This window comes from Galeopterus variegatus, unplaced genomic scaffold (genome assembly GCF_000696425.1).
Source record: "Galeopterus variegatus unplaced genomic scaffold, G_variegatus-3.0.2 Scaffold3059, whole genome shotgun sequence".
NCBI lineage: Eukaryota > Metazoa > Chordata > Mammalia > Dermoptera > Cynocephalidae > Galeopterus > Galeopterus variegatus.
The window spans coordinates 160,912-173,251 of NW_007729170.1; the positions used below are offsets into that span (position 1 = coordinate 160,912).

The window sequence follows — 12,340 nt, forward strand, 5'->3', positions numbered from 1 at the left end:
CCCCGCCACCCCTCCCGGCCCCGCCCCGGGCGCTGGGACAGAGGGAAAAGTTGGGGGACCTTGGGGGAGGGGCCGGCCGGGACGGAGACCCCCTTGGGGACCTGGCTGAGCGGTGCAGGACCAGATGCCTGCAGTCCCTCCACGGGCTGGAAATAGTTTGGGGAAAGCACGGGGCTGCTTCTCTCGGGGCCGAAATGTAAGAGGGGGAAAGGACAGTAGGGGCAGAGGGACCTGGCTTGATTACTGGGGAGGGAGAGTCTGTCCTGGGTGATTGGAAGAGTCCAGACCTTTTGGGCAGCCTTTATTAATTGCAAAGAGAGGAAATGAAGCGAATGCTGGCATTGGGTTCAGCCAGAATGGCTTTGCATGTCTTTTGCCTTGGGGCAGAGGGGTCTGGCTCCCATGTCCATAGCACCCTGGGGTTACTGAAGCCAGCCAACCCTTCCATGCCGAAGGAATGCAGAAGAGAACCCTGCTACCGCCCTGTGCGTTCCTGCTACTGCGGGCCCTGCCTACTGCTTGCTGAATAGCTAAAAGGCCTGCGAAAGTTTTCCCTCAGTCAGCACACCCTCTGGCCACCCCGCCCACCCCAATCAAACGACTGGGGATTAAAAACTGTTAGTAGAGACTGAGGGTGTGATCCATTCTAGGAGATTACATTTAATCTCCTAACCCTTTGAGGCAGGTCCTATTAATATCCTTAATTTACTGGTGAGGAAACCCAAGCCCAGAAAGCATCAGTAACTGGCTGGTGGTGTAGCGAATGGCCAGGCAGGATGGGGATTGGAGCCTGGGATGGGGAGTGGTAACCCGGCCTACTGAGCCCCTCTTCTGCTCCTGAAATTTGACACAATGATCTTGAATCTTAACACAAGGTAGTGTGCAGCAGGGGAAATCTAAGAAAATGACCAAAATAAGAGCTCAAACCTCACAGAGTGCGGAGTCAAGGGCACCAGCATTAGGCTACAAACCAAGGAAAACCATTTCATGTGTTAAGATATACCCAGAGAAGGCAGTACCCAAGCTGGAAAGTCATTACTGCAGGAATCATCAAGATTGCTTCTTCAGCAATCACGTTTAGCACTATCCATAAGGCATATTCCAAGCTGGCCACTGTGGCAGGGGACAGAGGAACAGGGAGCTTGAAGTGTAGCTGGGCAGATAGTCCTAAAGGACTAACTCCACGAGGCTACGTGGGGGTCACAGACTGATCAAAAGAGGTTCAGGAATTGAAAGCAAGCTTGTAGGCAACTTTCTTGAGGGAGTTAGACGTTCGTTGCAGGTCACCATTTTGGGTCAATGCACTTAGCAGTCTACATTTATCATCATGTAATTCACACATCTACCCTGAGAAGTGGGTCTTCCCATTTTGTGGATGGGAAACTTGAGCTTAGCGTTGTTTTTGTCTTGACCTTGGTCTGTATCATTCCCAGATACAGACAGGAAGTCTGTCCTCCAGAACTGGCTGCTGTGTCTAACCCCCGCTGCTGTGTGGGCATGCATTCTGCAAATGCTTTACTCAACAAGGCCTAGTGCTAGTGGCTGACGACACTGGCCACAGTCTGAAGAGGGTGACAGACACTTGGATCCACAATCATAGGTGTGTGTGCTGTGTGCCTTGCTGAAAGATATCTGCCTTAAGAGGGATGGGCTACTGCTTTATAAAGAGGAGGGAGTCAGGCTTCTCAAATGATTCCTGATGATCCAGGAAAAGAAAATCTGTTTCTCACCTGCGTTGGAGTGGAACAAAGGGCAGGGTGGGGTGGGTAAACTCTGGCCCCAGAACTAGACAAGTCTGGGTTTACAGCCCAGCCTGCCACTTACCACTGTGTGATCATGAGCAAGTTAGAACCTTTTAAGCCTCAATTTCCTTACCTGTTAAACGGAAGATCATTGTATCCATCTTTGGGAGTTTAGTGTAATTAAAAATCTAAAGCATTTAATGCCACACAGAAGGCACTGGCTGTCTGATCAGAGTAGTACCTAACCGTGTGGGTGGGTCAAGTCTCAGGTAAACCCTGGGACTGTAAGGAAGTGAGGGGTGGGGGAGGGGAGGCTGTGAAAGGAGATGTGTTTTCCTGACCTCGGTGCCTCTATTTAATCAAGGTCAGGAGCATGGTCTAATGCAGTGGTTCTCAATTAGGGGTAATACAGGGGACACTTGGCCATGTCTGGAGACATTTGGGGTCGTTACAGTGGACTGGGTGCTACTAGCATCTAACGGGTAGAGGCCAGGCATGCTGCTAAACATCCTGCAGTGCACAACAAAGAATGATCCAGTCCAAAATGTCACTAGAGCTGAGGTTGAGAAAGCCTGGTCTAGTATCCTGGAAAGACTCTTGCATGAAGAATTCCAGAGCAGAGTCTAGTCCTGGCTTCACCACTCACGAGTAAACCTTCTCGGTCATGTTGTCACTCCTGTCTCCAGCTTCCATTTTCTCATCCATAAAATAAATGTGACATATCATCACTATTACTATCCTTCCTGTCCCCTAGGGTTAGCTCCAGCCCATCCTCTCCAACTTGAAAAACTAGAAAGTTCCTGATAAGAAGAGTGCAGAGAGAAGACTTGAGTAGCGTAGCTGGCAGGGGTGGTATTTGTGTCGGCTCGGTTAGAGACACTAAGTGAGTGCTTGTAAATTATAAGGCGCAGTTTATAAATTGAGATATAAAAATGGAAATGTGGATTGGTTTGGTTCCAAGATCTTCAGCAGTTAAAAGAAAAAAAAAAAAAAAAGCTTAATAGACAATCAGAGAGACACAGTCTGTTTCCAGGAAATAGCAAGAGTTTTTGAAAATGTAAAAATCCTTGTTCAGATGTAACTTACTCAAGCTGTGTCTCCGTGACACGAATACACATTCCTACAGTGCATGAAATGGTGTGGGCTGGAGTGGCCTTCCCTGAAGTCTCAAACTGCTCTCCCTTATATTATTACATGTGTCGGCAGCTCAAAACAGGGCTCATTCAGGCACTCTCATACAAATGAACACGCAATCACAAGTTGTGATAGAGCCCATGAAGGGAGAGAAAGGAGCCCTAAGTTGGTGGGGGTCAGAGAGCTGAAGCCTGTGTGAGACCTTAGCTGAGAGCTTTGCGATGAGAAGGAGGAGCCAGGCAAGGGAAGGTGGGCTAAGGGCAGAGGCCGAGGCTAAGGGAGGGGCAGTGTGGTCAGAAAGTACAGCACATGCAAAGGCACCGGGACCAGAAAGAGGTGAGTGCTTGTAAGGATCTGGATGAAGGCCAGTGTGCCACAGCATAGAGGATGAGGGGGACGGAGAGAAGAGATGTCTGAAAGGTAGGAAGGACCTTGTAGGCCAAGGCCCAGAGCCTTGTCAAGTCATTTTGAATACCAGAGGGAGCCACTGAAGGGCTTTAACCAGAGAAGTAACATGATATATTTTTGCTTCAAAACAGATCTTTCTGACTGCTCAATGGAGAATGGGTTGAACTAGTCCTGGAGAGAGATGCTGGCAGCTGGCATTTGAATGACAGCAGAGAAGGGGGAGAAGAGTGAATGTGGATTCAAGACACATCTAAAAAGAAGGATCAACAGGACTTGCTGTTGGGTTGGTTTTAGCGGGAAGTTGGAAGAAATGGCTGACTTCCATTTCTTCTGACTTGAAGAGGTGAATCAGGTTCCCGACTTGTGATACCCATGACTTTATGAGAAAGGAAATGATTGGAAGCCAGAAATGGCATTTGCAATTGATCAGCAGCCAACCACAAGAGTGGCATTTTGGGGTGATGTGGTCAAGGAGAGATTTGCAAACCTTATGGGAAAAAATGGGACAAGGCTTTTTTATTTATTTATTTTTTTTTTCCTTTTTTTGTCTTTTTTACTGACCGGTAACAGGATCGCAGCCCTTGGTGTCGCACCCGTACCGGGGACCGGCAACGGGATCGCAACCCTTGGTGTTGCGCCTGCACCGCGCTCAGCCAGTGAGCAGGAACCGGTCTCCACATGGGATCCGAACCCTCGGCGGGAGCGCCGCCATGCTCCCAAGCGGCGCACTCTCCAGTGTGCCACCGGGCCAGCCCCAAGGCTTTTTTTTTTAAACCCCAATTTGTAGTCATTCAAACCAAGTGACTCCCAGATTTTGGCTAGAGCCAGTGGGTAGATGGAGATGCCATTTCTTAAAATGAGAAAGCCAAGAAGAAGAGAGGGTTTGGCTGGGAGAGAAGCATCAAGAGTTTGATATTGGGGATGTCGCATTTGAAATGTCCCCGAGGCACCTACCTGCAGATGTTGAGTTGGCAACTAGAAGACAGTCAGGATGGTGAGGAGGAAGTGGGTGAGGCAGTCAATGGGAGATCCTCATACTCTTGTGAAAACCTTAGTTCTCTCTCAGTAAGTCCTCAGTGTAATGTTGGTTGATTGAACGAATGAGTGATATTTTAGAAATACAAGCTTTAGAGAGAAAATATCTCTTAGGTGCAATCAGCAAGGAATAATAGAAATCTTACAGGACAGAGCAAATATAAGAATGCTACAATTTGGGGATTCATATTTTAGACGAAAAACAATCTTCAAATTCTAAACCAGACTAAATCTTGTAAGAATTTCAGAGACGTTCATCATGCTGCTAATGCCCCTCCCCCATCTTCCAACCAAACTCCACCCCCACGCCCCCACCTGGTCTTCTCACTAGAACCATAGTCTTTGGGAAACCTTCACTAACAGCTGGTACTTCCAACTTTGATGCTTGCTGTAGCAAATGAAGAAAAATTATTCACTCAAACCTCAAAGGCACTTGGTTTAAATGACTACAAATTGGGGTTTAAAAAAAAAAGCCTTGTCTATTTTCTTCCACAAGGCTTACGAATCTCTCTTTGACTGCATCACCCCCAAATGTCACTCTTGTGGTTGGCTGCTGATCAATTGTAAATGCCATTTCTGGCTTCCAATCATTTCCTTTCTCATAAACTTGTGGGTATCACATGTTGGGAACCTGATTCACCTCTTGAATTCAGCCATGAACTTGAAGGGCTGCCTGTGGATATCTCACTCAGTTTCCTATATCAGTCAAAAGACCCTGAGGACCCCAGCAATGGTTTCTGGTGACCTTTGTAACACCTGTGGGGTTTTTGTTACCTGGCATCAGCTGCCCCTTCTCATGACAGGACAACAGGACATGATTTTGCTTTGGGGGGAGTCACTGCTCCTCAATGTTCAAACGCATGTGGCTCACTTGATGAATACCTTCATCTCCCATTGCACATGTCATCTAGACTAGAGCATTCCAGAACATTCCATTCTCCCAGCCTGGTTTTGAGATGAACACACCACTCAACTGAAGCAATCGTGGCTAATAAAATTCCTTGACATGGCTTTTTTTGGAAATATTGGGACACAGTCTCTGTCTTCCACTGGCCTAGGAGCTGTGTTGATGTGAGCCTTTTTTTGCTTAACTAGTCTGAATCTGGGTTTTGGTCCATTGTAACACAAAGCATCCTAACTAATCCATTTAGCTGTCACTACCAGCAGAGGCAACTTGCAGTGACTAAGATAAAACCAAGAAACAGTAAAACTCAAAGTCAGTCCCCAGTGTTGTCTCTCCACAAGCTTTTCTTTTCTCTCCCCAATTTTGTGATATCCTTTTCCTCCCCTTTAAGGAAATTTTGAAATTCTGCATCCCTCCCTCTTTTTCTCTTATAGGGGATTTTTCCCCCTGATCAGAGTTTTATCTATTTTATCTGTTTTCTCAAGGAACCAAGTTACGCCTTTGTTAATTTTTTTCTACTGTATCTTGGTTTTCTATTTTATTATTATATACTGTTATCTTTATAATCTGTTTTCTTCTACTTATTCTGAAATTGTGCACTTTGTTAAAAAGATTAATTAGCTAGAGTTACTTTATTATACAAGTCACTTTGAGTCACTTTACGCTTTATTTATGTTTATAAGACAAAATGCTTTTAGCTATGTTCCTACTTCTAGAAGAACATGCCCAATCTTCCAGCTGGGTTGTGGGGATTAGAAGTACACCTGGGAGGTCACAGACATTGGGTCTATGAGTAAAGTCAATCTCCTAAAACAAGCACAGTTTTCTATATAACAAATTTTCACAGTCTCAATTTTACAAGTCAGCAAAATTATTTTATGGAAAAATCTCTTTGTTCTTCTTAGTGAAAAAAACCTAGCAAAAATTCTATTTTAGGAGAACAAGTCATGAAGTGAGTAGAGATTTAACTTAAATTTAGAAAAATGGGTCTGTAAATATCCTCTAAGCCCTTCTCTTATCCATACACCATAGTTAATCCAATGCTATGGAAGACTGTGGCCTCTGGCCCCAACTTAATTGTAATCAAGGCTAAATTAAATATATTTGGGGCTTCTGATTTTCTTGGTCTACAGCATCTGAGTCATTCTGTGATTTTTATGCCCTCTATTTAACCTACCCCAACCCACATCAAAGTATGTTTTGAGGGAAGTATCTAAAATGCATCCACATTTGGTCTCAATGACTGCTTATTTATTGGGCTACATTTTCTAGAGACATTTGCATTTGAACATAGCTCAGATTTTAACTAAACACCATGAAGGGAATTTCAGACAGTTCCTGAAATCAGAAAATGAGCTGAGGTTTCCACTGCTACCCAGAGGCCTGGCTATGGGTCTCTCCTCTTCCATCTGTCTTACAGGAAGAGTTGCTCAAAAGAAAAGTAGGCAGACCTTGTCTTCAGAGCCCTCCCCATGCCTCCCTTTCCTGAGCTCCTCAGAATCTAGTCCTCAGAGAAGTTGGTGTAGTGGAGAATCATGGAATGTGTTGTTGAAGGTCCAGATTTGAAACCAAGTTCTACCATTGATCTCCAAGGCCTTGATTTCCTCTTCTGCAAAGGAGAGGATGATGCACACTACCTTTGTTTGCAAAAAGGATGAAATCAGTTGAATAATGTGAAAATTCTTTATGAGCAGTACAAGTTCATTTATTAAGTAGTTAAGTTGGTCTTTTATCGAGAGCCACAAATCACTATTGATATAGATGTGAATATGAATAGATATAGGTGTAGGTAGATAAATATAGGTATTTCTCCTCAAGAAGCTTAAAATGTACCCAAGGAAATAAAACTCTTCTATGTCAAAAGAACCTGCTAGTACTTCAGAAGTGTTTAGTTCTTTCCCAACACTTTTTTTCCCACAGCCCCAAGAGACAGAATCTGTGCATTTATCTGAATGCTGGAAAGCTTAATTATTCAACTAATACTTCCTCAGTGGCTCCTAGGGGCCAGGCACTGTGCTGGACTCTGGGAATCCAGTAGAGGCCAAGGCGACTCTGCTGTCTTCAACCCGCCCTGCACATGCAGCAAATCCAGGTGGGCATCTCACCCTCTTGGATTAGCAGCCCCCAGGCAACTGGGCAGAGTCCCAGGAGCCCAGACAGTGGGCCCACTGGTGGAGGCTCTAGCACACTTGTCCACCATTGCCACTTAAACTGGTGCAAACCCAGATCTGCCGCTGCCCTGAAATAAATTTCCATCCCTTAAGCAAACCTCGTGACTTTTTGTTCTTGATCGTTATGATAATATTGGAGCTTAGAATTTATGTGACTCCTGAAGACTGCTAACTCAGTAGAAGAGTGGGTGATCCATCACTTAAGGAAGGGCAAGCGGGTGTGTCCACTGGCCCAAATGCTGACATGCAGGAGCAGTCATCTCAAGGAGAGGGCAGTCATAAATCCCAAGTTTGTCCTCAGCAGGCCATTTGAGCTCATGTCACACAAAAGCTTGCCCTCTGTTATATATGAGTGTAATGTTCTGGGAGGGTTTCCATCTCAAGCATCCCTGTGTTGGGATACTTACCTTTCCTGGAAAGAGAAGGAAATATCCCTGAAAGGTACTGTGTTAGTCCATTTCTATTGCTTATAACAAAATATTTGGAACTAGGTGATTTATAAGAAAACAAAATTTATTGCTTACAGTTTCAGAGGCTAGGAAGTCCAAAATCCAGGAAACACATCTAGTGGGGGTCTTTTTGGTGGTGGCTTTACTGCAACGCAGGGGTCTCACATGGCAGACAATGGCAGAGCAGAAAGAGAGAGACTCTCACATGCTCTCCTTTTAAAGCCCTCAGGACCATGCCCCTGACCACCATTATTAATCCATTCACTACTGCATGGTCCTACAATCCAATCACCCCTTCAACGCCCCACCTCTCAATTACCATAATAGGATTTCCTATGCTCAAGAGTTACAGTGGGAATTAAGCTTCTAATATATGAACTTTGGGGAACGTATTCAATCAATCCACAGCAGGCGCTATGATAGTACCTGACATTCTTATAGCAGTTTCATAGTTGACAAGACCTTCTCACACCCGTTAACCTAATTGCAGCTCATGATAACCCTCGAACAGAAGTAGTTTTTAGAGGAAGAAACAGGCTTGGATGGGTTAAATGGCCTACCTAAGATCAGGCAGCCAAGGTCAAAGTGTCAAAGTCATAGTGGACAGAGTTTCCTACTCTGTCAACAATGCCGTTGGAGAGTATCAGGGCAAGAGGGAAAGGATCAGTACCTTCCACAAGGTTCTAGAAGGCAGAAGCCCTGCCATTCCTTCTTCCATATTACCCCAAGCCATTTGAAGGCATCTCTTTGATGTTGGAATATTGTCCAACAGCAATGTTACATATGGCCATTCTTGTAAGCCATCAGAGGGTGGTTCTCAGTGAATTTCAGGCACACATGAACTGCCCAAGTACCCCAGCAGGCACCAACCAGTGCAAAAGGGAGAATGACAGAAAGAAAGCCCTCTGCAAATTCCCCCTTGTTCTAAATGAGACCTGTCTTGAGGCAAGAATCCCAGGAGCCAAGAGAGAGCTGCTGAAAGTGGACAAGGGCAGAGAGAGGAAAAGACATGGTTGCCCTTGGAGATCAGGGATAATCCTGGAGCCCCCAGACAAGAAAAGGGCCAGCTGGGAAAACTACCCCCAGTCACCCTCTGTCCCCTCCCCACTCCAGCAGGAGCTGCAGCAGTTCCCTCGGGGGTATAATCCAAGACAGCACTATTTATTTTTATCTTTTATCCTCTGAGAAGAATAATAGGATTCATCAATAATGTCTTGTTTTTAGACCCGTTTGGGAAATCAAAGTTTGCCATGAGAGTAGCATTCTCTGATCGATTTTGCTATAATATTTTGGACAATGTAATTACATTACAGCTGGATTCCTTTGAAAAAACAAAGGACTGTTCGTGTTCTTTCTGGTATATGGGCAGGTGACTGGAAAAACGTTCTGATGGCCATAGTATGGCCAAAATTGGTGCTGTCCTATCAGTTCAATATTCTGTGTTTCTTGACCTGCCATAAATGTGTACCATTCCTGAAAAATGAGGTCTGTCTTCCTTCTGGCTCTTTCTAGGCTCTCTTGGAATGCTGGTCCGCAGTGGTGTGCTGTTTGGGACCTTTGGGAAGCAAAAGCTGCGCTGCAATTGAAAATGTAAAAGCCTTATAACAGGGAGTAACACTTTGTATTAGTCCATTTCTGTTGCCTATAACAAAATACACAGAACTGGGTGATTTACAAAGAAAACAAAATTTATTTGCTTACAGTTTCTGAGGCTGGAGTCCAAAGTCCATCTGGTGGTGGTGACAGTGACCCACGGGTCTCACATTGCAAGACGGTGGAAGCAGAGAAAGCACAGAGAGAGCAAGAGAGACGGACTCTCCTCTTCTTTTAAAGCCCTCCAAATCATGCCCTGGACCACCATTTTTAATCCATTCACTACTGCATGCTCCTACAATCCAATCACCTCTTCAAGGCTCCACCTTTCAATTACCATAATAGAATTTCCCACCCTCTTAACAGTCACAATGAGGGCTAAGTTTCTAATACATAAAACTTGGGGGACACAATTCAAGATTCAGGGAGTTTTGGGGGGAAATAATCCAATCCATTACACACCTATAAAGAAAAAGGAGAGTAGTAGGCCGGGGCAGGGGGAGCCATCAGACTGCAGGGCAGACCAGACAAGGTGTCCGGCAGCCACAGGGAGCTCCAAAGCAGGGACTGCCTGTGAGAGGAGTCCCGCATGGGGCAGAGATGGCTGGGCCCTCGTACCACTGCCTTACTCACTGCCTTGCTCAGTCACAGCCTGGGACTCCTTGAGAGAAGAGTGGCCTCGGCTTGCCTGCTGAGGAGGACTGGAGGAGCTAACAGCTGGAGACTGCCAGCTAAACACACGCCTAGCCACGGGCAGCCAGTCCTTCCATGAGGAGGGATCTGAGCTGTGATGGGATCTGCTGCAAATGGTGAACATGAGCTGAGAGGATCTCAGTAGAAGCTGTTACAGATGTCCAGGCCTTTCTGGACCCAAAAGAATATTAGTAGTGATTTCTCCACAGAAATTCACTGCTTAACAGAAGTTGGTGACTGCCACTTACTGTTCATCCTCTCATAATTCATTTGTTAATTCAGTAAACATCTATTGAGCTCCTTGAATGTGGTAAAGCCCAGGTAAGAGTTGAGGCCACAGAGATTCCTGAGGCTTAAGCCCTGCCCTCGGAGAGCTTGCACTTCAGCCACAGATAAACACAGTGTACAAATGACTAAAGAAATGCAAGAAATCGTGGGACAATTGCTACTGAAAAGAAAGACATTTGGGCTCAATCGGTTGGCAAAAACTGAGAGGAAGTTGTTAAAAGTCGTTACAGAGAATCTTCAGGTCTTTCTAGACCAAAGAGACTATTAGCAGCGATATTTTTCTTACAGATTGACTGTTTCGCAGGAGTTCATAACACGGGGCCATAAAGGCAGGAAAGGAGTGATCTCTTCTGATTTGCAAGGCCAGAACTAGCCTCCCAGGGCCACTATCACTGCAACCGGGCCATGAAAGATGGGCAGAATCTAAACAGACATATACAAGCAGAGGGAAGGATCTGTTCAGGCCTCACCCAGCTTCTGGTAGTTCCTTGGCTTGTTTTCACATGGCATTCTCCCTGTGTGCACGTTTCTCTCTTCATATGATGCTCTGTTTAGACTGATACCGCTCACATGGGGTTGTGGCCCCACCCTACCCCAGTACAACCTCATCTTCACTAATTACATTTAAGACATCCCTATTTTTGAATGCCACACACTGAGGTACTGGGGGCCAAGATTTCAACATATGAATTTGGGGGGGAACACAAATCAACCCATAACACTATGTGTTATTCTCTTTATTTTTCACTTGCTGAGAGAATTATTGTGGATAACAATAATTTCAACTTTGCAATTTCATTAATTTAAGCACTACGCAGTCTGAATCAATATTACTGGGTGTATACAAGTGTAGGTACTTTTCTGTTATGTAAATTTTATTTATTTTTGTTACATATATACAACATTTGCCCTTAAAATGATTTCTTAAGGGCCAGCCCATGGCTCACCTGGGAGAGTGCGGTGCTGATAACACCAAAGCCACAGGTTTGGATCCCTATATAGGGATGGCCAATTAGCTCACTTGGGAGAGTGTGGTGCTAACAAGTCAAGGGTTAAGATCCCCTTACTGGTCATCTTTAAAAAAAAAATGATTTCTTGTTCATCGTTAATAATAAAAGCTTAAAAAATGGTTTTCTCAGCACCCTTTAGCCAAAACCCATGATCACACTGGTAGTCAAAGAAAACTGGCTAGGGCCGGCCCGTGGCTCACTCGGTAGAGTGCGGTGCTGATAACACCAAGGCCGCGGGTTCGGATCCCATATAGGAATGGCCGGTTTGCTCACTGGCTGAGCATGGTGCTGACAACACCAAGCCAAGGGTTGAGATCCCCTTACCGGTCATCTTTAAAAAAAAAAAAAAGAAAACTGGCTATACTGAGTCAAAGCAATTTGAACATGTGATGGAGGACTGTGGATTACATCAGGTAGAGGATGTTTGAAAGGATTTATTATCAGATTTGGTCTTGTGTTTGGTAGTTTTGGTGAGTGTTCCAGGAAGCCAGGCTTTGGTCTGGATTGGTTGCTCTCAGGTCATGGATGTAATTCTCTGGGAATCCTAAAAGTTCTTATCTAGAAGGCAGAAAAAAGTGAGTGGAGCTAAAACTAACTGGTAAAGCAGCAGCAGTAGTCATAATGGGGAGAGGAAGGTGATGTCTGATCATTTCTGTGGTTTGGAGGTGAGCTCCAGAACATAGAGTATCAATATGAGTAACTTTTGGTAGAAAAGAAGACATGTTTGACATCCTCAAAGAGGAAAAATGTTAATGTGTTTTATAGGAGAGGGTGGAAGCTTTTTGTATTAATGACCCACAAATCCCCAAAAGCCTTTTTTACTTTTCACAGTTATCCTTTCCACTTTTAGACTTCAAGCACTAGCTAGGGAAGAGGAAAAAATCCCATTATACTTCAGTGTCTTATTAAAGAG

General features: G+C 44.9%; 1 protein-coding gene across 1 annotated transcript in view; it reads right to left on the minus strand.

The window, feature by feature from the left end:
* The window catches only part of LGI2 (leucine-rich repeat LGI family, member 2), a 35,315-nt gene extending 32,907 nt beyond the window's left edge, over positions 1–2,408 (minus strand). Inside the window, exon 1 of the mRNA XM_008583835.1 lies at positions 2,389–2,408. Coding sequence (XP_008582057.1) covers positions 2,389–2,408 — 20 coding nt within the window. The remainder of the gene's footprint in view (positions 1–2,388) is intronic.
* Between the last annotated feature and the right edge of the window lie 9,932 nt (positions 2,409–12,340).